Source organism: Terrapene carolina, unplaced genomic scaffold (genome assembly GCF_002925995.2).
Source record: "Terrapene carolina triunguis isolate 2854851 unplaced genomic scaffold, T_m_triunguis-2.0 Scaffold84, whole genome shotgun sequence".
Taxonomy (NCBI): Eukaryota; Metazoa; Chordata; order Testudines; family Emydidae; genus Terrapene; species Terrapene triunguis.
In genome coordinates this window covers 30,064,531-30,087,467 of record NW_020664435.1, presented here as the reverse complement: position 1 = coordinate 30,087,467, position 22,937 = coordinate 30,064,531, and the positions used below count along the sequence as shown (strand labels likewise).

The window sequence follows — 22,937 nt, the reverse complement described above, 5'->3', positions numbered from 1 at the left end:
TGTCATTTCTTATCTGTCTTGCAATTTAAAATGGCCAAGCTGACCTTTTTTAAAAGCACAGTTGGAGTGTGTTGGGATATGGTGTAGAATGCTGTGTGTGAATTCAGAGCAGATTTTTGTCACACATGCAGTTTGGTCCTGCAGTCCTTTGTCTATAGTTAATGAGACTGCCGTAGCACTTCCTAGTGTTTCGCTCAGAAACACCTGAAAACAGATATGTGATAGAAGCATACATGCTCACCACAGAAATTCTTGTGAACCCTACTGCAATATTGTAAATGGTATTGTCTGTACAGCTTGGCTTTTCGGGTATTTTTTTTCATATAAGAATTAAAAATAAGGGACCCACTAAGATATGCAAAAGAGAAGGTGACAGCTGAAACATGATTAGCACAATTTAAACTTAATAATTTGTCTTGAAGGAAAAGGTCTCCTTTTGGCTCACCTGATACCACTCCTACCAATAGTCTTTCCTAATCCATTCAGAGGATTATTGTGTCCAGCTCTCTATAGGTGTACAAAGAGAGAGGAGAGGTTGCCAGGGAGGATTTCCCTTGTGTAGGGGGTCAGGTGCAATTGCAATCTATATTTTCCTGGGTGCAGGGATTACTACCCTCTCCAAAGGGCTCAGGGCCATGGCTCCACATCTCTTCTGCATCTGGTGTACCTGGCTTTGTTTGCGTGGGAACACACGCTGCTCCTTGTCAAAGTGTGGCACAGCAGACAAAAGGAAATGTGAGAGGAAGGAACCATTCCTCTTCACCACTTATTGGTAAAGATGTAAATAATTCTCAGTGTTGTAATGCAGTTAAAAGATTATTGCCGTTGTTCCCAAGCCCTCAGCTGCTCACTCTGGGTGAGTGGAAAATCAAGTCAAGTGAGCAAGGTGCAGCCTGACTGCCTATATTCTAAAGGCCCGAGGGCTAAAAGTATTGCTGCTTTGTTCTTCTTCTGGTGTAATATTGTCTCAATAGGAAGGACATTGGTGGTGGAAGTCAGGAGCCTTTAGCTCAAAGTACAAGTGAGATCTGACCAACAAGGGACCCAACCAGCAGAACATCAGGCAGGCAGGGAGGGAAACAAGCCAACAGGGCAGTACTGATCCATTGGTAGGCCAGGGACACCAGTTTCAGACCAGCAGAATGAGAGTGAATGGACTTAGTATGATGATGGGCAGCCTGCATACACTGGAATTATTGGGAGGTGGGTATCCTAGCTGGAGACCATATCAGAAAAAGGTAGACTATCCAGAGACAGAGTCAGTGAGGAGCTATCTAGGGATAGCAGCGCTTAAGTTATATAAAAAAATCTAACTTCATATTTTCATTATTTTTCTTACATTCCTGTTTAACTGACTCATAGGAAATATCTGCACTCTAAGGAATGGACTGTTTCATACTGACATAGCTAATACTCCCTTAAACTGCAGATAACAGGGTATGGCTTGGGAGTGGAATTGCTTAGGTCACTGATGTACTTTGGCCCGGTCAGTGCGCTCAGTCCTTGTGGGAGCTGGTGTGGAGTATGTTTTTCAAGTGCTTCATGTATCAATTGCTCTGCTTAGCCTGCCCTTTTGTCGGTGTTGATGTAAAGTGGCAAGGTGAGTGAGGTAATATCTTTTCTGTTGGTGAAAGAGATGAGCTTTCGAGCTTACACAGAACTCTTCTTCCTCATCAGAAACACAATAAGAGCCAAGCTACTACAGCAAGTTATGGTGAAAAGGGTCCATAATCCGAGGGTTTCTTGGTGTACGTTTGCTGTAGTTCAGGCATAGTGGTATAGCTAGGAGAAAGGAAGCATGGCCAGAGTATCACTACACACTATTGATCTCCATTTGCCAGAATGCCCCAGTTTGAAACAGCCCTGATGCCAAAATCTAGCCCTAAATTAGACATAATAGCCCAGCAAATGACTGCAATAAAGAAAAGGAGGAGGAAATTAACAATGCAACAGTGAAAAGACACAAAATGTGTTTAATATTATGTATGCCTCTTGTCGGGTCCTGTTTTGTCTTTTAATAATTTCATATTATCAATACAATACTTCGGTAGAGTGTCACAAGTGGGGTTGCTCCATAGCACCCCCTGCAGGACCAAGAGTTGTACTGCAGGCACTCCCTGCCTTAGTCCACCAGTTGTAGCTGCCTGCTCAGAGCAGGGGGGCTTGTGCCATAAGCTTGGCATCAGTCTATAGCAAGCTCAATAAAAATAACAAACTCAGACTTGTCTCTCTGCACCTTTAAACAAACCAAACTCCAAGGCAAATGCCACAGTGCTTGAGGGCAAGGCCCTGACCTGGCCCTGGCCTATCAGTGAGGAGATCATCCTCTGTCCCAGTCTCCCCCTGCACTGCCCTGAGAAGAAGCAGGCACAGATTCTAAATTGACCGCTGGTTCTTAATTGATCAGTGTCTCCTCCCAGTGCATCTGAAGGACCAACCTTGTTGGTAGCCAGGTTTGAATGAATTTTCCTTAAGCAGGGGTCAGAGAAGGTTTGATAGATCCCATCACACGGGGATTTTGAATAGTGCCTGGGTACTGTAGAAACCTCGCATTACGGTTGGATAGATTGGAAAAAAGTGGTGCCAATAAAAATTGTTAAAACACTCTCCAACATTTCTAAAATAGTCTCTGTAAAAATATTTGGCATGAACAATATACATGATGGAGAGGAATGTAGTCCTCCCAAACACATGCCAAGAAAACCTTTATATAACACATTACAACCAGGGCCAGATTTCCAATTAGGCACAGTAGGCACATGCCTAGGGGCACCGGCGTTCTAGGGGCGCCTAAATGTTAAAAGTTGGTTAAAAGTTAAAAAGTTAATACATACAGCTCCCCTGTGGGCAGCTGGGCTCCTAGCACGGGTTGGTGGCCACCCAGCATGTGGAGTTGGAGCAGGGTGAGCGTCCGAGTCAGCCTGCCTGCCTGGGGGCATTGTGAGCTGCAGCTGGGCAGGGTGTCTGCTAAAGGTGCAGGGAGCATCCCAGCCCCTTCCCAATCCTGGCCACCCCGCTGCCTTTGTCCCGTGCCAGGGAGGGAGAGGGCGCAGCATGACTGGCACCCCATTCACTTCACGGGCAGAGCTGGAATGCGCCAGGCTGTGGGAGGGACAGAAGACACCCGGAGACCCCTCGCCATGCGGAGAGGTACAGTCCCCCTTCTTGTGCCTTGCTTGGGGCAGATGGGCTGCGTCCCGGCTCAGGCCGGGAGCGCCGTGCGTCCTGGGGAGGCTGTGTTTATATTTCTTTTTGTTTCATTTTTTATGGAAAACACGAAGGTCAGCTGTAGGTGGGGAGGCTGAAGATGCTGTGCCTAGGGGCACATAAGTTGTAAATCCTGCCCTGTTTACTTTCTCTCTCTCTCTCTCTCTCTCTCAAAAGGAAAGTCGTGGTCAGTTTCAGATGATTCATTTACTGATTTGTAAAGGTCCAGTGTCTGATATGGGTTTTCCAGCTCTTGGTCCTTTTACAATTGAGTAGATGCATTGAAGAATTTACATTACAATACCATGAAATTGTTAAAAAATGTAGACTGTAGACAAACATTTTTGTCTTCTGGCCAATGCCCCCACCTCCCTCCTCTGTGTGTGTGTGTTGGAGAGGTGGTGGGTAACACAGTAGCTTGGAAGTGTCTTATTTTCACCGGGGAAGGAAGGGAAAATTCTGATTTTCAATTATCCTTTTCTCTCAAGATGTGTTATGAATTAGGTTGTTCAGACATGATGGTATTAACTGAGGAAGTTAGTGCTTGTGAGAGACTTTCTCAAATGTCTTCCACAAGAAAATGACTGATTTCTGGGGAGAAGAAGATGTTTTGGTGTGTGAATCTTTTCACTCATTTTTGTTTTTGAGTTTAAACATTTTACATAATAGCTCCCAATCCATTGCATAAGAATCACCTTGATAGATCGGTCCATCAGCCCTCACAGAGAGAGCTCCGATCAAAACACATCATGCGTGTTGTTCTAACCATTCCGTCAGCCACACACTGGCTAGGCTGTCAGTGGCACTGGACTCCCGATCAGCATAGCATAGCACACCCCTGAGCCCAAGTGATCTGCCAGCCTCAGCCTCCCAAGTAGCTGGGAATACAGGTGCATGCCACTGCGCCCACATAAGAATCAACAATATAAATATTTTTGCAAATTAAATTTTTATTTTCAGAAATGCAGTATGGCACTAAAGTTAGGTATTAAAGCTGCTGAGATGCAAACACATAAATGGTTGTAGCATTTGGTTTTTTAAACATTTTTAGACAGTTATTTTAAGAACAATAATTAATATAGAAGTTGTTGCAAGGCTGCCAGATAAAAGAAAATTTGCATAAATATGTAGAATCAGATTCTGACACACTTACTCCATGATGTCACTGAGATGACTCATGAAGTGAGGTACTATTCCGGATGAGGAACAATGTCAGAATCTGGCCCTAAGTATTTGCATTATGATTGTCTCCTAAGATATTTTCATTCAGTATTTCTATTATTGTTTTCAAAAGTTATAGTTAAAAAGGTGGGGCGGGGGGGGGCAGGAGGAAGGAGGTATAGAGGACTCCAAAAGGCATTAATTTTAAAACTCCTCTCAGTTCTCAGAGATCCCTTTGACATCTCATCATTTCCTTAAGACACACTATTTTAGTCTAATTTATTCAAGTGTGTTATATTATTGGTCTCAACCTGCTGGTATGGTGATTATGTATTCTGCAGCATGGTGTGCGTTCAGTGATAAATTGTATTATAATTGTGTCTGCCAGGGCTGCTGTAGTTAAATGGCTGCTGGCATTCCCTTTACAAAACCCTGTGTGTTTAGTGGTTTGTACCTTGGTTTGTTTGCACACTTTTTGTTATTGATGTAGATAACGGTGAAATGGGAAGAAAACTACACCCAAAGAACTCATCGTTGACCCACTTTCAAAGTGTTTCTTAAGATAATCAGATGTCCATATAAATATACAGTCTGTTGGGTGGAAACTCCTTTTGAAGAAAATAATTCACAGTCATGGTGGGGGAAGTCTATTGCTGGCTTTATGTTATAACCCCTCCTCGCTTAATTTGTATCCAGGAACCCGTATCCTAAATACCACCCCTCAAACAAAAGAAAACCAGCAATGGTGTATAAAAGAAAAGTCATTAAATTGAACACAGTAAAGGCAGGATCCCAAAGTCCTTTTAAAAAAAAGATAAGCAGCAAAAAGCTTAAGAAGCAAAAATTCCAAGTATCAATTTACATTGAAAATTATTATAATGTATAACAATAGCTTCTGGAGACTCCATTTGAGTTTAGGGTCATAATGTGCCAGGTGCTGCACAAACACATAGGGCTTGTCTACATGGGGGTTTAATCCACAGGTTTTTTTGCTGTGTGTCAGGTAATGTGCGGTACACAAACTGCAGTAATAGTGTGCATGGGATGGTATGCAATGGGCATCATCGTGTACACATGGCAGTGGTTTGCTGAGAACGGATGGCGTGGCATTCTCAGAGGGTATCCCTTGCTTGCTCCTTTGCTTTGCTGCTGAGCAGCGTATATTCCGGGAATTTTTTTCTTGCTGTGCATTGTGGGATGCATAGCAGAAGCCAGACTAGTTCACATTTAAAAACAATCCCATGATTCGTTTGTGTACCCTCCCCCTGGTGCTTTCTTTTTGGGTGGGCTAGCACTGTTTTTGAATTGCTGTCAGCCAACATGGACCGAACAGTGCTCCATGGACCGAACAGTGCTCCACACTGCAATGCTGGCAATGTTGAATGTGCAGAAGCTGCTTGGGGTGTATTTCAGCACTGAAAGCCAGATGAGTTCAGTTTGGAACTTTGCCTGCTGCACAACCACGCAGGTGATGTGGCAGCTGCAGCAGCTCCTCCAGGAGCAGGAGAGTTGTTAGCAGTGGTGGAACCAGGACACGGAGAGGAAGACACCATGCTACAGACAGTAGAGGAGCAGTTCCTGGAGCAGCTTCATGGAGTGCAGTGACATTTCTGGGACTGGGAACCAACACAGAAAGGATTATGCTGCTGACCTGGGATGACCAGCAGTGGCAAGAGAATTTCAGGATAGGGAAGGCAACCTTTTTGGAGATATGTGCTGAACTAACCCTGGAGCTGCAGTGACCGCATACCCCCACACAGTTCTCCATGTCTGTGGAGAAGTGGATCATCATTGTCATCTAGAAGCTGGTCACCCCTGAATGTTAATGGTCCCTAGTGACCCAATTCAGTGTGGGGACTACTGGGGCTATTGTCATGCAGGTGTGTGATGCCATGGAGAAGATATTGTTACACTGGGCTATAAAGCTTGATAATGCTCCGGAGGTTATTGATGGTTTTACATGTGTGTGTGTGTGGCGGGAGGGTTGCCGAACTTTACTGGGGCAATTGACGGGATCCATGTGCCTATTATTTGCCCCCCATTCCCAGTCAGGGCTCAGAATTCATAAGCACAAAGGGGTATTTCTTGATGATATTCCAAGGGCTTGTTGACAACTGTGGCAGGTTTACAGTTATAAATGCTGTGTGGTCTGGAAGGGTCCATAATGCTAAGATCTTTCAGAACTCAGTTGTGTTTAATAGAGACAGGACTGCTTGAACACTGTAGACACTAGAGGGGGAGACATTGCTCCTGTTATCCGGGGAGACTCGGCTTATCGTCTTGCTTTCCTGGTTAATGAAGCCATTCAGAGGCCGCTTGGAGAGAAGGAAGGAACTGGAGTGTGCATTTGGCCGTTTGAAAGGGAGATGGCACTGTTTGTGGAATAAGTTGGAAGCAGCAGTAAAAAAGGCTCAAAGATTATAGCAGCACGTTGTATTTTGCACAATGTTTGTGAGACTAAGGGAGATAGCCTAGCAATGGGTGGGAGGCTGAGGTGCAGAGACTCTCTCAGCGGTCTGTGCAGTCAGTGAGGCATCCAGTACAAAATGCAAACAGCCAGGGCAATATTGTGAGATATGCCTATTGCTCTTACTTTGAGTCTCAGGCCTGAAATTGTGCAGCTGTACATCCAGCTGTTATCCAATGTCTGTGGTCGGGGGTGGGGGTTAAGGGGGTGTTGAAAGTTTTTTATACAGTTCAGTTGTTTGTAACCAGTGGAAGTGCGGTGTTGTTGCGATCCCTTTTGCATATTTGCCTACATGTGTTTGTAAAAATTTATGAATTAGTGCATACTTAATTATTTTCTGTGTAAAATGAACTGTCGACTCCTTAGGAATGAAATTTTTAAGGTTTTTATCATCTACTCTGTAACAAACAAATGATCAACTGAAACGAAAATGAAACAATGATTTTCAATTATGAAGCAATCTATTATCTAACTACAAAAAACCCTTTCATTAAAACAGCAGTGAAACAAAATAGCAGAGTGCAGCAAAGCAGTGCAGAATACAATGCAAGGGGCGAAGGGACTTAAAGTCACAGAAGAGTATAAGTTGCCTCTTCTTCATGGTCCTTCTGAAGTGAAGTGCAGAGGCTGGAAATTGCCAGGGGCAATAGAGGGCCCAAAATAGTTGGGGTCCCAGGTGCCACTTTTCTCAGGGACCAGCGCTGGGTTCTGGGAGGGGCATGGCTTCTGGGAGCACTGCTGTGAGGGTACAGCAGGGAGGAGTTGTTGTTGTTCCCTATAGCCAGTATTATCCAGAGGCCACATAACAGGCTGACTGTTGGTTTGCAGTACTGTGTGGCCTGCTGCCCTCATAGTAACATGCACTGCAACGGGGCATTTTTTATTGCCTCCAGGAGTTGCCTCTGCATCTCCCTGTCTTTTCCATGCTGGTTTTGACCCTGGCAGATGCCACACCATCCTCTACCACTGCAACAATCTCTCTGGAAAACTACTAGTCAGATTCCCTCTCAGTCCTCAGATACTGCCTCCAACTCTTCACATTTTTCAGGAGGTTTCTGGACTCTGTAATGATGTCCATGAAAATGTCATCGCGAGTTTTCTGTTTCCTCCCCCTCAGGTTTGCCAGCTGCTAAACCATTGATAAAGGCCTTGTCCAGGAGGGTCTGGCCAGTGTGAGTGCGGTAGCTCTGGAAGTATTAACAAAAATTACAAGTGGTTATTGTTCATGTTCTAGGGAGGCTGAGATGGCATTTTTTTTTTATGTGCATTTCTGGCTTAACCTTCCTAAGAGTCTTCCCAGTCTGGGGAGGACCCTCGGCGATGGTAAGTGATGTGTGTGTTGAGATTTTTGTCTGTGCAGTATATGCTCTTTGCTTTGCTGTTGTGTCTTGGGGGTTGGGGCTGGGGGAAGGCGTGGGGTTTGGGAATTATGCTCCTGGTCTGGCTTTGCAGTTTTGATGTGCTGTGGAGGTGCTTATGTGGTGTTGGAGGGGGGTTAGTGGGGTGAATCTGGGGGCGAGTTGGATATTAATCCCCTCTACATCCCCTTTAAGCTATCCTGGTTTGGATGACATTACACTGAGGAGGGTGACCAGGAGGCAGAGAATGACCTTATTTAAAGAAGACCAGCAAGATACTTGGCAAAGTTATTCTCCAAGATGGTGTCCCTAGAAGTGCAGGACTGGAAGGGAGTTGCGAGCTATAGGTGGAGGATGCGGGTGAGGGGGGGAGGGAAGGCTGCATGCAGCTATTCCTTATAATGTCCAGACAAAAAGTGAGCAATTTTTCAGCCTTAGATTTTGCTTTCTCTCTCCTGCAGTCATGTTGGAAGAGCAGAGAAAAATACTAGGGTTCTATGATTGCCTGAAGCATTCACTGGTACCAGTCTGTAAGAATGTGTGTTACAGGACATTTATAGGGGAGCTGTACACTTTGTAGCTTTATGGGCATGCAGTGTTGATATCTACCTCATATAAACTGAGAACACTAATCAAGCTTCTTTTCCTGTAACCACTGTTTGAGTAAACATTTGCATTTTGCACAAAAGACTATTTTCCTTATTTGATTCTGCCACAGGGTCAGGGAAGAAGCTGCTGTTGCGCCATGCTGCTGGCCACCATTTTGAGGTGGAAAACAAGAGCTTGAGGAGGATGGGGCACCATTTGCGGGGCAGGACAGCTGAGGAAAAGGGAAAGAAAAATGCCTCCCTCTGGTGTGGGCCTGAAAACAGTCAGTAGTTGGGGCATTAGCATAAGGTGGGGGCCAGTGACCTCGGTTGAGTAGCAACGATTTTGGAAGGATGTACGGGGGCATCGAACAAAGAGCATGGGCCAAGGGAGGGTGAAGGGGATCTCGGACTTGGAAAGGCTTCTAGCTCATATCTGTTTACAATGAACGCTGCCATGGGACACCTGGAACAAGCTAGCATGGCAGCATAGCATAATAAATAATAATAAATAAAAAACTTTAATATTAAATTATGAAACAAATTATTAAAAAAACCGTACATGCTGAGGTTCCCTCCATAGGATCAGCCCCCTCGGTCTGGGTTGCTGCCTAGTAATTGGGGTTGGTTTCTGCAGGACAGGAATTGGACTTGCCTTCTAACTGGCTGCCATTGGGTTCTGAATCCAAAAGAGATCCTGGCATTCCGGGGGATCTCTTCACTGGGCTCCTTGTGCTCATCCTCCAATCAGTCTTGCTGCTCATGGCCGAGGGGGGAGTGGGAGGCAGCAGACTCCACAAGCTGCCTGGGTTGGGTGGTCATGTAGTTACATAAAATCCATTCCAGCTCCCCAAGAAATGGACAGGTTACGTGTCCCCTGCTGGATTTTTTCCTATTGTCCCTCATTTTAATATAGCTGCTGCTGAGCTGTTTGCTCTTTGATTGGCACTGTTTGGCATCCCAGTCGTGGCCCCTCGTGGATATCGCAGAGCCACAAAAAGGGCTTTATTCTGGTGGCTGGTCACATGAACTTCCTGCACTGACATGTCTCAGATGGCGATGAGATCCAAGGTCTCGGAGTGGCTGGTTGAGGCATGTTGTAGGGCTTCTGGTGTATTATCACAGCTGTTATATACTGGAATCCAGGAGCAAATGGACAAAATCTTCCTGTGCACCATCTTATAAATGGGGGAGGAGACATTCGGTCAACTTGACCCCAGAGCAGGGCAGGGCACACAGATAAACAGGTCAATAAAGGTCACCTGCCAAGCAATGTGGGATTGGAAGAGTGCCAAAGTAGTTTGCAGCAGCATTGCGTGCACACAATAGACGAGAGTAACTGGATTTGTAGCAAAGTTAGTTCACTTTGAAAGAGGACTCCAAATAAACACAGTTTGTGCACTACACTGAATTACGTCATATGTACACAAGTGTTTTCGAACTGGATTGACTCAGTCCAGTTTTAACTTCCCTTTTAGACAAACCCATAATGAAAACAGTTCATTTGACCAATGGATTATGATTTAAATAGACAGAACTGATGGAGTGGAAGAAACTAAATATAATCCTATGGGTATTTACAGGTGGAAAATAGAGGTACAGAAATATTAAGTGACTTGCCCATAGTCACACACAAAATATTTGTCAGATCTGGGAACTAAATCTAGATCTCCTGAGTCCTAGTCTAAAGCCTTAAACACAAGACCAGCCTTCCTGTCAAACTAACTACTTGATTTTGTCTCCCCTTCCTGTGCAGCAATGGCATAAATTCAGAAAGAGTCACAGATCCTAAAGGAGGAGGTCCTCTGGTTCTTGGTTTAGCCAACAGCATTTCTAAATGATATTCCTATATTGGACATTTTCAGGGTGGCCACTTGGTCCTCTGTGCATACTTTTGCAAACCACTATACTATTACAGCTGCATCCAGATCAGATGCAAACTTTGGGAAGGCAATTCTGCAGCCCTTCTTTAAATAGACTCCAAGCCCCACCTCCAGTAGTGCTTGCGAACCACCCACATAGAATATACGGCTCCATCTTCTCAAAGAAAAAATGGTTCCCTGTGACAGTTCTTCAAGATGTGATGCAGACATGTATTCCATGACCCATCCTCCGTCTCCTCTGCATTGGTATCTGCATTTCTGACATTTAGTGATAAGGAACTGAGGGGGTCAGGGCATCGCCACCTTAATACCACCAAGGGGGGGACTACGACCTCAGGGCGTGAGCACAGCCCCTAGGGATATTACTAGGCAAAGTTCTCTAGCTTTGGTGCATGGGGAGCGCACATCCACCATAGAATACATGTCTGCATCACATCTCGAAGAACAACAGTTACAGGTAGGCAACTGTTTTTTAATGATTATTTTTAATTTAAATATGACTTTTATATTATGTAAAAAAATTAAAAAACAAAGAAGTTAAAATTGGAAGGAAACATTTTGATTTTATTGGAACAAAATATTTGATTGACCCCAAACAGAATATATTTGAAATTTAGTTTTATGGGAAGTGTCAACATTTTTGTTTTGTTTTTTCATGTTGGAGCAGGTAAAAATTTGGAATCCACAGAATTGCCAAGGAAACAAGAAAATCCAGTTTCCACCCAGTCCTACTAACAAGAGTCTTCATTGCTCAGTAATTTTGACACGCTAGTTCATTACTTTACTTTCAGTAACTCAAAACAGAGCAAACAGCTAAGCATAAAAAGTATTGCAGACTTTCACTGTATTTTTATTCCCCCTATCTGTATCCATCTGTGACGGGGGATACTCACCTTTTGTGGGCGCCTCCTGTCGGGTGAGTGTGAACCTACACACACACACTCTCTCTCTCTCTCTCTCTCTCTCTCCCCGGCACCTCCTGTTGGCTGTTAACCTAATCAAGTGGGTCTTCAGAAGCTCAGCCCTCCAGGCAAGTCACACATAATCAATATGTAAACAAACAAACAATCCTCTTCTGGGGTAAAAGATTCACCAGGGCATATCACTGTGCTCTTGTTGGTATCTGCAGCCTTGTTTCTGGGCTCACTTCTCAGTCCCTTCTGGGCTGGCTTTAAGTCTGTGCCAGCCCTGCTATGGAGCATGCCCCAGGGCTTTCTCCCTGGACACTCTTTGTCTTATCAATTCTTATTGTGCCAGCTCTCCAGCCAGGTTTCTCCTTGAAGTTTGGTCCCCTTCCTGGGGTAACAAAATCCAACAAATGGTTGGCCTCTGCAGGGTCTTTAGCCCCATCCTAGAACCCTTTACATTTCAGCCCTGTGCTTGGGCTTCTACACGAAGCTTGTCCCCTTCTCGGGGCTTTGGCCACTGCCGCTGGGGACCCTGGCCCGCCCACTACTTCAGGACCCCTACCCAGGTATCCTACAAATAGCAGCCACATGCTGCTTCCTTTAATAGTTGCTGCTGCTATTCCTGGGCCTTTTCCCTGTGTAGCCCTTTCTCTTCAGCCTTACCTCAGGGTTCTCTATTTGTTCCCTTCTTGAGCAGGGTCTCTCCCAGGCCTCTTTACCTGTGGAGTTTTGCAGCCTTCCAGTCCTTCTTTTCCCTTCTGGTCCCAGCCAGCAACTGATCTGCTCAGGTCCTGCAGCTCCTTTTAACTGAGCCTGCTGGATTCTGATTGGCTGCTTCCCTGCAGCCTTTCTAGGCCTGGAGGATCACCTTCACTGCTTCTTTTCGGGGGTGGAGTTTGGTAGGACCACAAGGCCTGCAGCAGGGGGCCTCAAACAGGCTGGTGCACCCCATCATACCATCTATCTGTATTTTGAAGCATCTATAAATATGCCATTAGCATCAGAAGTTATGATCACAATACTATGAAGACACTTAAATTGTTCTGGGAACAACTGTTTGCGGGATTTGTAATCTTAGTTCCTTATATGAATTGACAGTTATATTACTTCCACTTCAGCAAGTCCTGTCATTTTTGAGGAATCTGGCTGTCTGGTGACTATGAATGAGACGATTACCAAATGTGCAAAACCAGTGGCGGAATCTATAGCTCGTGCATTAGTTTACAGATGTCTCTCTATTGATTTGACTTTTGCCCCAGTCACTGTAATAGTAAGAATGATGTGCTCACCTAGCTTGTGACTAAGATCTTCTGGGATGGTGTGGTCACCTTATGTTGTACAGGTTGCAAATATTGGGCCAGGGTCCTGGGAGGCCATCTGCAGGAGCATTCTCTAGTGGTTCAGAGTTGGAGTGTTGTGACTTGACACTGCACCTTACTTAGCGCAGTGCCATAATGGCACTATGGGGCTAAAATGCTCTGCCAATGTGCTCTGCCAGGGATACTTTGGGAGGCAAGATATCTCTATGATCCTTGTTAATGGTAAACCTCCTGCACTGGAGTTTACTCTAGAAAATATAACCTTGTTGTAGTGATAGCTTGAGTTAATTGGAAACAATTCCCCTTTCTGTGTCAAACAACTCTGGATCTCCAATAGATAATTCACTGTCATGGAGTGGACTAAAAGAGCTTTTGAGAAGGACAGGTAGATATGAGTTTCATCTGCTGAGCAGTGAAATCTCTCACCAAACCTTGTCTTCTATGAGGTCTGGCAGGCACTGAGTTTGTGACTAAAGACACATTCAGCCTGTAGGGAAGGGTGTTTATTCTGGTGTTGCTTTGGTGCTGACTGATGGCTGACTCAGAATGATATCAACAGGATTGGGTGTCTTACCTCCCTGGTCAAAGGCTGTTGCTGCAATATGTGCCTATTTGTCAGAAGAGTGGTAGCCTCTTGGTTGGAGGGCAGCAATCTCCCCTGCTAACTAAACTTGTCCCCAACAGAGAATTCAGTGGAAAAATGGTAAATGAAGTCTGAACAACTATGTGAAAACAAATCACAACAATGCATTTTATGCTCATCGTGAGATACTGCAGTAGTTACTGATTGACAGACTTTTAGTCTGGAGATCTGCATTGAAAAGCACATGAAAGCTAGGATATGGATTTGACGTTTCTGTTAGCCTGCAGAATTGGGTTGGAAGCCTCATTAGAACTGGCTTTGCATTACAATGAGAGCTGAGGCTGCTCACTACTGCAGGAGGGACTTGGAACTGTGCAGTATCAGGCTCATAAACTTCTTGATTTCTTCTTCCCTCTTTTTTCTCTCCCTGCCATAGAGTTTAATTGGATTTTAATTTTGTTTTATTATTCTTAATAACTGAGATCACATTCTCTGGTACTGAAACCTCCAGGACATTAAATCTAAGCTTCTGTATTATTTATGGCTAATAAAAAACCAAACAAAAAAATCCAACCAACCCCCAACCACAACAAAAACGCAAGTTGATGAAAAGCAGAAAGAGGATGAGGACTCTGGATTCAGGAGGTTTTCATTAACACGTATACTGTAGGGATTAGTCGGAAGTATATTGATGGGTATGGACCAAGTTTCAGTTTTCTCTCATGTGGAGTTGATACAGCTGGTGGTTCATAAGACCATTTGCAATATTGGGGCTTTGAAAGTTTGCTGAATCTCCTCCCAGGCTGTTTCTCTTGTTGTCATGTGCACATTTTACATTATTTGTAATGTGGAGCTTTTCATTCCCCACAGTATGGGGTTACGGGACAGAACTCTGCAAAGAATTTTACCATCAGGGAACTCTGAAGTTCTGTTAGGCTTAAAGATTTATACAGTTGTGATTGCTCACATATATGTGGCATTTGGTCACATCGTGTTGTGTATGTTTAAAAATATAAAAATCCTAATAAAAATGTAAGGGAGGTTACTGGGAATGGGAGGAAGATTAAAGTAGCTGTTTGCAAGTGATGTCTTTAAACATGTGACTCTAGGTTGTTTGACCTTGATATCTTTTGAACTCATTATGGGAATGTCAGACACATGGCCTGTGGGCCTGATCAGCCCGCTTGATGCATTTATCTGTTCCATGACAGATTCTGCAGAGTGGAAGCTTTAATTTTTTATTTTTTTTAAAAAGGGACATTTTCTACTCCTTGCAATTGTGAAGAAAACCTTCAAAATACTTCCCAGTACAGCACTGTCTTAACCTGAAACAATTCTGGGAGATTTAAGTTACAACATTAATCTCAGTGAGTTAACTCTTAAGTCTAACAATATCATAACATCCAAATTTCTAATAATTTAGGCATACCTAATTTGCAGTTACCCCAGGTGCACATATACAATGGTCAAACAAAGTGCAGAAATAACAAAGGCTCTAAAAGTGCCAGGCATTAATTTCCCCCCTCTAAGTCATGTTGAAACTTTATTAATAAAGTTTAGTTACCACATAAACAAGGTGCTCTTGGACTTTGCGAAATCACCCATTATCAGGAGGAGATCCATTGTGAATTGAGAGTTGTATATGGCTCTGATTTTGTAGCCCCAGCCCACAGATGGTTATTAAAAGTATAATTCGTTCTGCTCCGCAGTAGAGAGCTTTACATCTGTTTTTCTTTAACATTTTTGTGGACTGATCCAGATGTATTAGTTGAGCAACATACCTGTGTATCCAGCTATAGCTGAGTTGGACTCTATTAGGGTGTTTCCACTCTGTGTAATGAGGCATTTTTGCTATTACCAGGAAGAAACAAATGACTAACATGGACAAATTAAGAGAAGGTGGGGTATTAACTGTGTTGTTTAACTTTGATCATCCCAGAATGTAATGGGATCTTGAATATGTCAAGAAGAAAAGGCAGTTGAATACTCTTAAACTGTCTGTGTTTTTTATGTTAAAGAAACAGGAAGAGAATTATGGTGAGATTTATGCACTAGTTTAGTAACGAACACTAACAGCTATGTAACCACAAGGCCTTTTGTAATCCTAGAATTGTTATTCTGAACTATCTTTATGACAGGTGGCTAAGGCTTAAACATTTCAGCTTTGCATCTGTTGATTTAAAATTATATGTTCTGGTGAAAACTGCCAGTTAATTCGGTTATCTTCTTGGCACCTGAGAGCCCAGGGCTATGAGGTCCAGATACACGCCCTGATCGTGGGAGCCCTGGGCTTGTGGGACCCCCACAATGAGCCGGTACTGAGAGCGTGTGGAGTCGAGCGATGCTACGCCCGGCTCATGAGACATGTCTGCTCATGGTGTCCGACACCATCAGGTAGTCCAGAGACATCTATACGGAACACATCACGGGACACCGTCAGTACCACGCTGAGTAATCAAGACCACCGACCAGGGAAATAACCCACTTCCTTCCCTGACGAACCAAGGGACACACCCCACCCATGTACTTATTTGCAACACTGATACTGACTTGGACTCTTTATACATTCCATGGGTGGCGTACCCGAGCCCACTTATCCACTGACACTTTAAAAACCCCCGTACCCCAATCTGGGTCTATGCTGGTTATGTGATATGTATGTATCTCGTGATCCTCTTAACTGATATTTGTAATCCTTCATAACTCAAGCCGGGCCCGAGATGTACAGTACCTTCCCTCTTAACTTGTGTATATTTAATTTTAAACATTAACTTTAATAAAAAATTTAATTCTCTCAGATCCAAGTTCAGGGTGGGAAATCATCTCATTTTTCTTTTGGTTTTCTAGAGTCATGAAAAATGAATTTACATGTTTTCATACTGAGTTACAAGGGATACCAAATATCGGGAGTGATTCCACATAATCTCATTTTTTATGACAATTGGTAAATGTAAGAGATTTCAAAGCTCTATAAACATATGAGACCAATTATATGACATGTAAAGATAGTTACTCATGCATCTTAGTTGGGTATTTTCACCATCCCACCTAAAAGGCTATTCCATAATAGCCATAATAAGCCAAAACTCCAGTGTCTCTATTCCATTCATGATTTTTAGTGTCTAGCAAAATTATGAATTTAAGCTCCCAGATACAGAGTGATTGTTTTGTGAAAATTGTTCACGCACAAAGCAATCACTCTATATCTGACATTTCAGTCCTCATCCTCAAAGAAAACCTTCACAACACTTTCAAAAGATGAGCCTAGGAGCTTAAATTCATAATTTTGCTAGACACTAAAAATCATGGACTGAATAGAGACACCTGGATTTATTTTTTATTACAATAATCTATAACGTACTAACAACCCTCTCTCCCTTCCCTCCCCTTCTCCCCCCAGCTGCTTCCACCCCTTCCTTTCCTCCTTATGACTGGAGGAGTGTTAACAGGCCACTTTCACCTTGAATGGTCTCTTGAAATATGTGTTAACTACTTATGCTAAACAATCTGTTCCATCTTGTATTTAGCCGGGTCACTCTGAGGCCTTGGCTACACTTGCAGCTGTACAGCGCTGTGAGGTAAACCTGTCTTCATACAGCTGAGTAGGGAAAAGCGCTGCAGTCTGTCCACACTGACAGCTGCCAGCGCAGTGGCGTGGCCACACTTGCAACATTTGGAGCTGTGTTGGGAGCGGTGCATTATGGGCAGCTATCCCAGCATTCATATGGCTGCAACTTGCTTTTCAAAACGGGGAGGGGTAGGGTGGATTGTGACAGGGAGTGTGGGGGGAGAGAGAGTGCTTTTTGGAGCACTCTATTTTGCAAGTTCCGAACTCCCGGCCCCCTGCTCATTCATTTACTCACTCAAAGCAAGCTGCAAACTGTTTGCTTTTCTCTGTGGTACGAGCTTTGAAACCAGCACTTCCGCATTCCTGCAGCCGGTCACAACAATGGAGAGAATTGGCCACTTGACAAGGTGATTAGTACAGCGCTGCAAGCGTTTACACTCACACCTGTGAGTCAGTCGTAGCCACTCCACTGCAGCTGTTATTCCTCTCGGGGAGGTGGAGTACCTGCAGCGGTGTACCCAGGGAGATACAGCGCTGCAAGTGCCCTGCCAGTGTGGACAGGGAGTGAGTTACAGTGCTGGGGGCGGCTTTACAGCACTGCAACTCGCAAGTGTAGCCAAGGTCTGAGTGAGGCCTTGGCTACACTGGTGCTGTACAGCGCTGCAACTTGCTGCGCTCAGGGGTGTGAAAATGCCCCTCCTTGAGCGCAGCAAGTACAGCGCTGTAAAGCGCCAGTATAATCAGAGCCTGCAGCGCTGCACGCTCGCTCAGCAGCGCTGCAAGCTATTCCCCTCGGAGAGGTGGAGTACTTACAGCACTGCGAGAGAGCTCTCGCAGCGCTGGCGGCGCGACTACAGTTTAATTACAGTAAACCGAATTAACCCTGCACCCGTCCACACAACGAAGCCCTTTACTTTGATATAAAGGGCTCTTAATATCGATATCTGTACTCCTCCCCGACGAGGGGAGTAGCGCTGAAATCGGTATTGCCATTTCGAATTAGGGTTAGTGTGGCTGCAATTCGACGGTATTGGCCTCCGCGAGCTATCCCACAGTGCACCATTGTGACCTCTCTGGACAGCGATTTGAACTCGGATGCACTGGCCAGGTAGACAGGAAAAGCCCCGCGAACTTTTGAATTACATTTCCTGTTTGCCCAGCGTGCAGAGCACAGGTGACCATGCAGAGCTCATCAGCACAGGTAACCATGCAGTCCGAGAATCGAAAAAGAGCACCAGCATGGACCGTACGGGAGGTACTGGATCTGATCACTATATGGGGAGAGGATTCCGTGCTAGCAGAACTACGTTCCAAAAGACGAAATGCCAAAACGTTTGAAAAAATCTCCAAGGGCATGATGGAGAGAGGCCACAATAGGGACTCACTACAGTGCCGCGTGAAAGTTAAGGAGCTCAGACAAGCCTATCAAAAAACAAAGGAGGCAAACGGTCGCTCCGGGTCAGACCCGCAGACATGCCGCTTCTACGCTGAGCTACATGCAATTCTAGGGGGGGCCGCCACCACTACCCCTCCTCTGACTGTGGATTCCGAGGAGGGGGTAATCTCAGCCATGCCTGAGGATTCTGCGGACGGGGAAGATGAGGAGGAGGAGGATGACGACGAGCTTGTGGAGAGCACACAGCACTCCGTTCTCCCCAACAGCCAGGATCTTTTTCTCAGCCTGAGTGAAGCACCCTCACAACCCCCAGACAATGAGGCCATGAAAGGGACCTCCGGTGAGTGTACCTTTGTAAATATAAAACATGGTTTAAAAGCAAGCGTTTTTTAACGAATAATTTGCCCTGAGGACTTGGGATGTATTTGCGGCCAGTGCAGCTACTGGAAAAGTCTGTTAACGTGTCTGGGGATGGAGCAGAAATCCTCCAGGGACATCTCCATGAAGCTCTCCTGGAGGTAATCTAAAAGCCTTTCCACAAGGTTTCTTGGCAGTGCAGCCTTATTCCGTCCTCCATGGTAGGACACTTGACCACGCCATACTAGTAGCAAGTAATCTGGTATCATTGCATGACAAAGCCTGGCAGCGTATGGTCCCGGTGTTTGCTGGCATTCAAGCAACATCCGTTCTTTATCTCGCTGTGTTATCCTCAGGAGAGTGATATCGTTCATGGTAACCTGGTTGAAATACGGAAATTTAATTAAGGGGACAGAGGTGGCCGTTCCTACTGGGCTGTTTGCCTGTGGCTGAAAAGAAATCCTTCCCTGCAGTTAGCCAAGCGGGGGGGAGGGGGGAAATCATTGGCGCTGAGCTTTTCATGTTTGGCTATCAGGGAACTTCCCTGATACCAGCCATGCGGTGGGGGGAGGGATAAAGCGATCATCCCAGAGAATTGGATGGGGGGGGGTTAGTTTGGTTTCTGCTGCTGCACGTTAACAGGAAAACCGCAGCACTCAACGGGCTTTGCTTGGTATGTGGGAAAGGAGGGCGCTGCTTGTAGGAAAGCTGCAGAAGCCGAAAGACAATGGCTTACCATGGCCGCATGCAAGCCGAATTCTGTTGCCCGGACCTGCGTCTGTGCTGTCTAACACCAAAGCCGCAGGCACTCAATATTAAGATGCAAAATGCGACCTTGTACCGAAATCACATGTGCTATGTAATGTGAATAGTGTTGTTCACCGTGAAAGAGTATAAGCATTGTTCTGTAAAATATATCTTTTTAAATACTTCTCTACCCTTTTTCCCTCCCTCCCGCAGCTGCAAATTTTTCAAGCCTCCCTCCTCCGTCCCGAAGGCTATCTCAGATAAGGCGTCGAAAAAAGAGGACGCGAGATGAAATGTTCTCGGAAATCATGAAATCCACCCGCAATGAAAGAGCTCATCTAAATGAGTGGAAGGACACGGTATCAAAGTACAGGAAAGATGCCAGTGAACGTGAGGCCATGAGGGACGCTTGAGATGAGAGGAGGCAGGCTGCAACGCTGGGGCTGCTGTGTGATCAAACGGACATGCTCCGGCGTCTGGTGGAGCTTCAGGAACGGCAGCAGGAGCACAGAGAGATGCTGCAGCCGCTGTATAACCTCCCTCCCCCCTCACCATGTTCCATAGCCTCCTCACCCAGACGTGTAAGAACGCTGGGGGGGGGGGAGGATCCGTGCACCCTCCCACTCCACCCCAGTGGACAGCCCAACCAAAAGGCTGTCATTATATTGAACTTTTTTAGTGGCCTTTTCCTTCCCTCCTATCCTCCTCCCAAACCCCACCCGGGCTACCTTGTCAGTTCTCTCCCTCTTTTTATAATCAATTAATAAAGAATGCATGATTTTTAAACGATAGTGACTTTATTTCCTTTGAAAGCAAGCTGGGATCAAAGGGGGAGGCTGGGTTGCTTTCAGAGAACGAGTCAATCAAGGGGGTGGGTTTTCATCAAGGAGAAACAAACAGAACTTTCACACGGTAGCCTGGCCAGTCATAAAACTGGTTTTCAAAGCTTCTCTGATGCGCAGCATGCCCTGCTGTGCTCTTCTAATCGCCCTGGTGTCTGGCTGCGCGTAATCAGCGGCCAGGCGATTTGCCTCAGCCTCCCACCCCGCCATAAAGGTCTCCCCCTTACTCTCACAGAGATTGTGGAGCACACAGCAAGCAGCAATAACAATGGGAATATTGGTTTGGCTGAGGTCTGAGCGAGTCAGTAAAGTGCGCTAGCGACCTTTTAAACGTCCAAATGCACATTCTACCATCATTCTGCACTTGCTCAGCCTGTAGTTGAACAGGTCCTGACTACTGTCCAGGCTGCCTGTGTATGGCTTCATGAGCCATGGCATTAAGGGGTAGGCTGGGTCCCCAAGGATAACTATAGGCATTTCAACATCCCCAACGGTTATTTTCTGGTATGGGAAGTAAGTCCCTTGCTGCAGCCATTTAAACAGAGTAGTGTTCCTGAAGACGCGAGCGTCATGAACCCTTCCCGGCCATCCCACGTTGATGTTGGTGAAACGTCCCTTGTGATCCACCAGTGCTTGCAGCACCATTGAAAAGTACCCCTTGTGGTTTATGTACTGGCTGCCCTGGTGCTCCAGTGCCGAGATAGGGATATGGGTTCCATCTAGCGCCCCACCACAGTTAGGGAATCCTATTGCAGCAAAGCCATCCACTATGACCTGCACGTTTCCCACAGTCACTACCTTTGGTAGCAGCAGCTCAGTGATTGCTTTGGCTACTTGCATCACAGCAGCCCCCACAGTAGATTTGCCCACTCCAAATTGATTCCCGACTGACCGGTAGCTGTCTGGCGTTGCAAGCTTCCACAGGGCTATCGCCACTCGCTTCTCAACTGTGAGGGCTGCTCTCATCTTGGTATTCTGGCGCTTCCGGGCAAGGGAAAGCAAGTCACAAAGTTCCATGAAAGTGCCCTTACGCATGCGAAAGTTTCGCAGCCACTGGGAATCGTCCCACACCTGCAACACTATGCGGTCCCACCAGTCTGTGCTTGTTTCCCGGGCCCAGAATCGGCGTTCCACGGCTATAACCTGCCCCATTAACAGCATGATCTCCAAAGCACCGGGGCCCGCGGTTTGATAGAATTCCATGTCCATGTCCTCATCACTCTCGTCGCCGCGCTGCAGTCGCTGCCTCCTCCTTGCCTGGTTTTGCAGGTTCTGGTTCAGCATAAACCGCACAATAATGCGCGAGGTGTTTACAATGTTCATGACTGCTGTCTTGAGCTGAGCAGGTTCCATGCTTGCCGCGGTATGGCGTCTGCACTGTTCACCCAGGAAAAAGGCGCGAAACGGTTGTCTGCCGTTGCTTTCCCGGAGGGAGGGGGAGGATGTACCCAGAACCACCCGCGACAATGTTTTTGGCCCCATCAGGCATTGGGATCTCAACCCAGAATTCCAATGGGCAGAGGAGACTGCGGGAACTATGGGATAGCTATGGGATAGCTACCCACAGTGCAACGCTCCGGAAATCGACACTAGCCCCGGTACATGGACGCACACCGCCGAATTAATGTGCTTAGTGTGGCCGCATACATTCGACTTTATACAATCTGTTGCCAAAAATCGAATTCTATAGATTCAGATTAATCCCGTAGTGTAGACATACCCTAAGTTTGAAAGCTTGTCTCTCACCAACAGAAGTTGGTCCAATAAAAGATATTAACTCACCCACCTTGTCTCTGTAATATCCTGACTGACACGGCTACAATAACATTGCATGACTGGCATCTACCTGGCATCTGTCACATGCAATTCTTTTTCTCTTTATTTCCGCAGGGGGAGTGTGGTGATAGTCTACACTACTCATTGCTCTGGGAAAGTGATGCATTGACTAGCCTACTTTCTAAATCTGAAATGTGGTTATTGACTTGTAAAAAAAAATCTCAGGCATGGAAGCCTATCAAAACAATGTTTGGTTAGCCAATTAATATATTGCTAGCCATGAAATCCTTTTTGTCTTTAACCTTTGCCAGCTGGTCTCGTCATTGCTAGGGCTGTTGTAACATTAACATATTCTGTTGTAGACATCCCCATGTGATTGTCAATTCCCTGTCAATTCCACTGTCTGTGGGAGGTTTTTTTGATTTTTTTAATTAAAAACAAAGTATGGGCTTTTTCAGGGTGTGTGCTGAACTAAGTTTTGAAATAAGGTAATTTCACTATACTGAAAATCCTGTGCAGTCAGGCTGTATTATGCAGGTGCACCACAGAAAACTAAAACTCAAACTTTGCCTTTTGAATTTGTGGCTTCCTCTCCTGCAAAAAGAGGATGTACAAAGGCACTCCCTGTGGGTTTAGGAAACAGATAATAGTGTACAAAGTGATAGGTTTATATGGGCTGTGTTGTTTTTAATTTGGCTATCGGTATTATAATGCAAACTTCACAGAAGTTCGGTTTAAGGGTAAGCTCAGATAGCAAATGTGTGATGTCAACAAGCAT

General features: G+C 45.3%; 1 protein-coding gene across 2 annotated transcripts in view; it reads left to right on the top strand.

The window, feature by feature from the left end:
• LOC112115718 (probable acyl-CoA dehydrogenase 6) overlaps positions 1 to 22,937 on the top strand; it is a 148,976-nt gene that overhangs the window by 77,536 nt on the left and 48,503 nt on the right. Inside the window, exon 1 of one of the 2 annotated variants that reach the window (XM_024212898.1) lies at positions 1,524 to 1,600. The exons of the other annotated variant lie outside the window; for it this stretch is intronic. Coding sequence (XP_024068666.1) covers positions 1,525 to 1,600 — 76 coding nt within the window. The 5' untranslated portion in view covers position 1,524. Of the gene's footprint in view, positions 1 to 1,523; positions 1,601 to 22,937 lie in introns of those variants that run through there. 2 annotated transcript variants of the gene reach the window in all.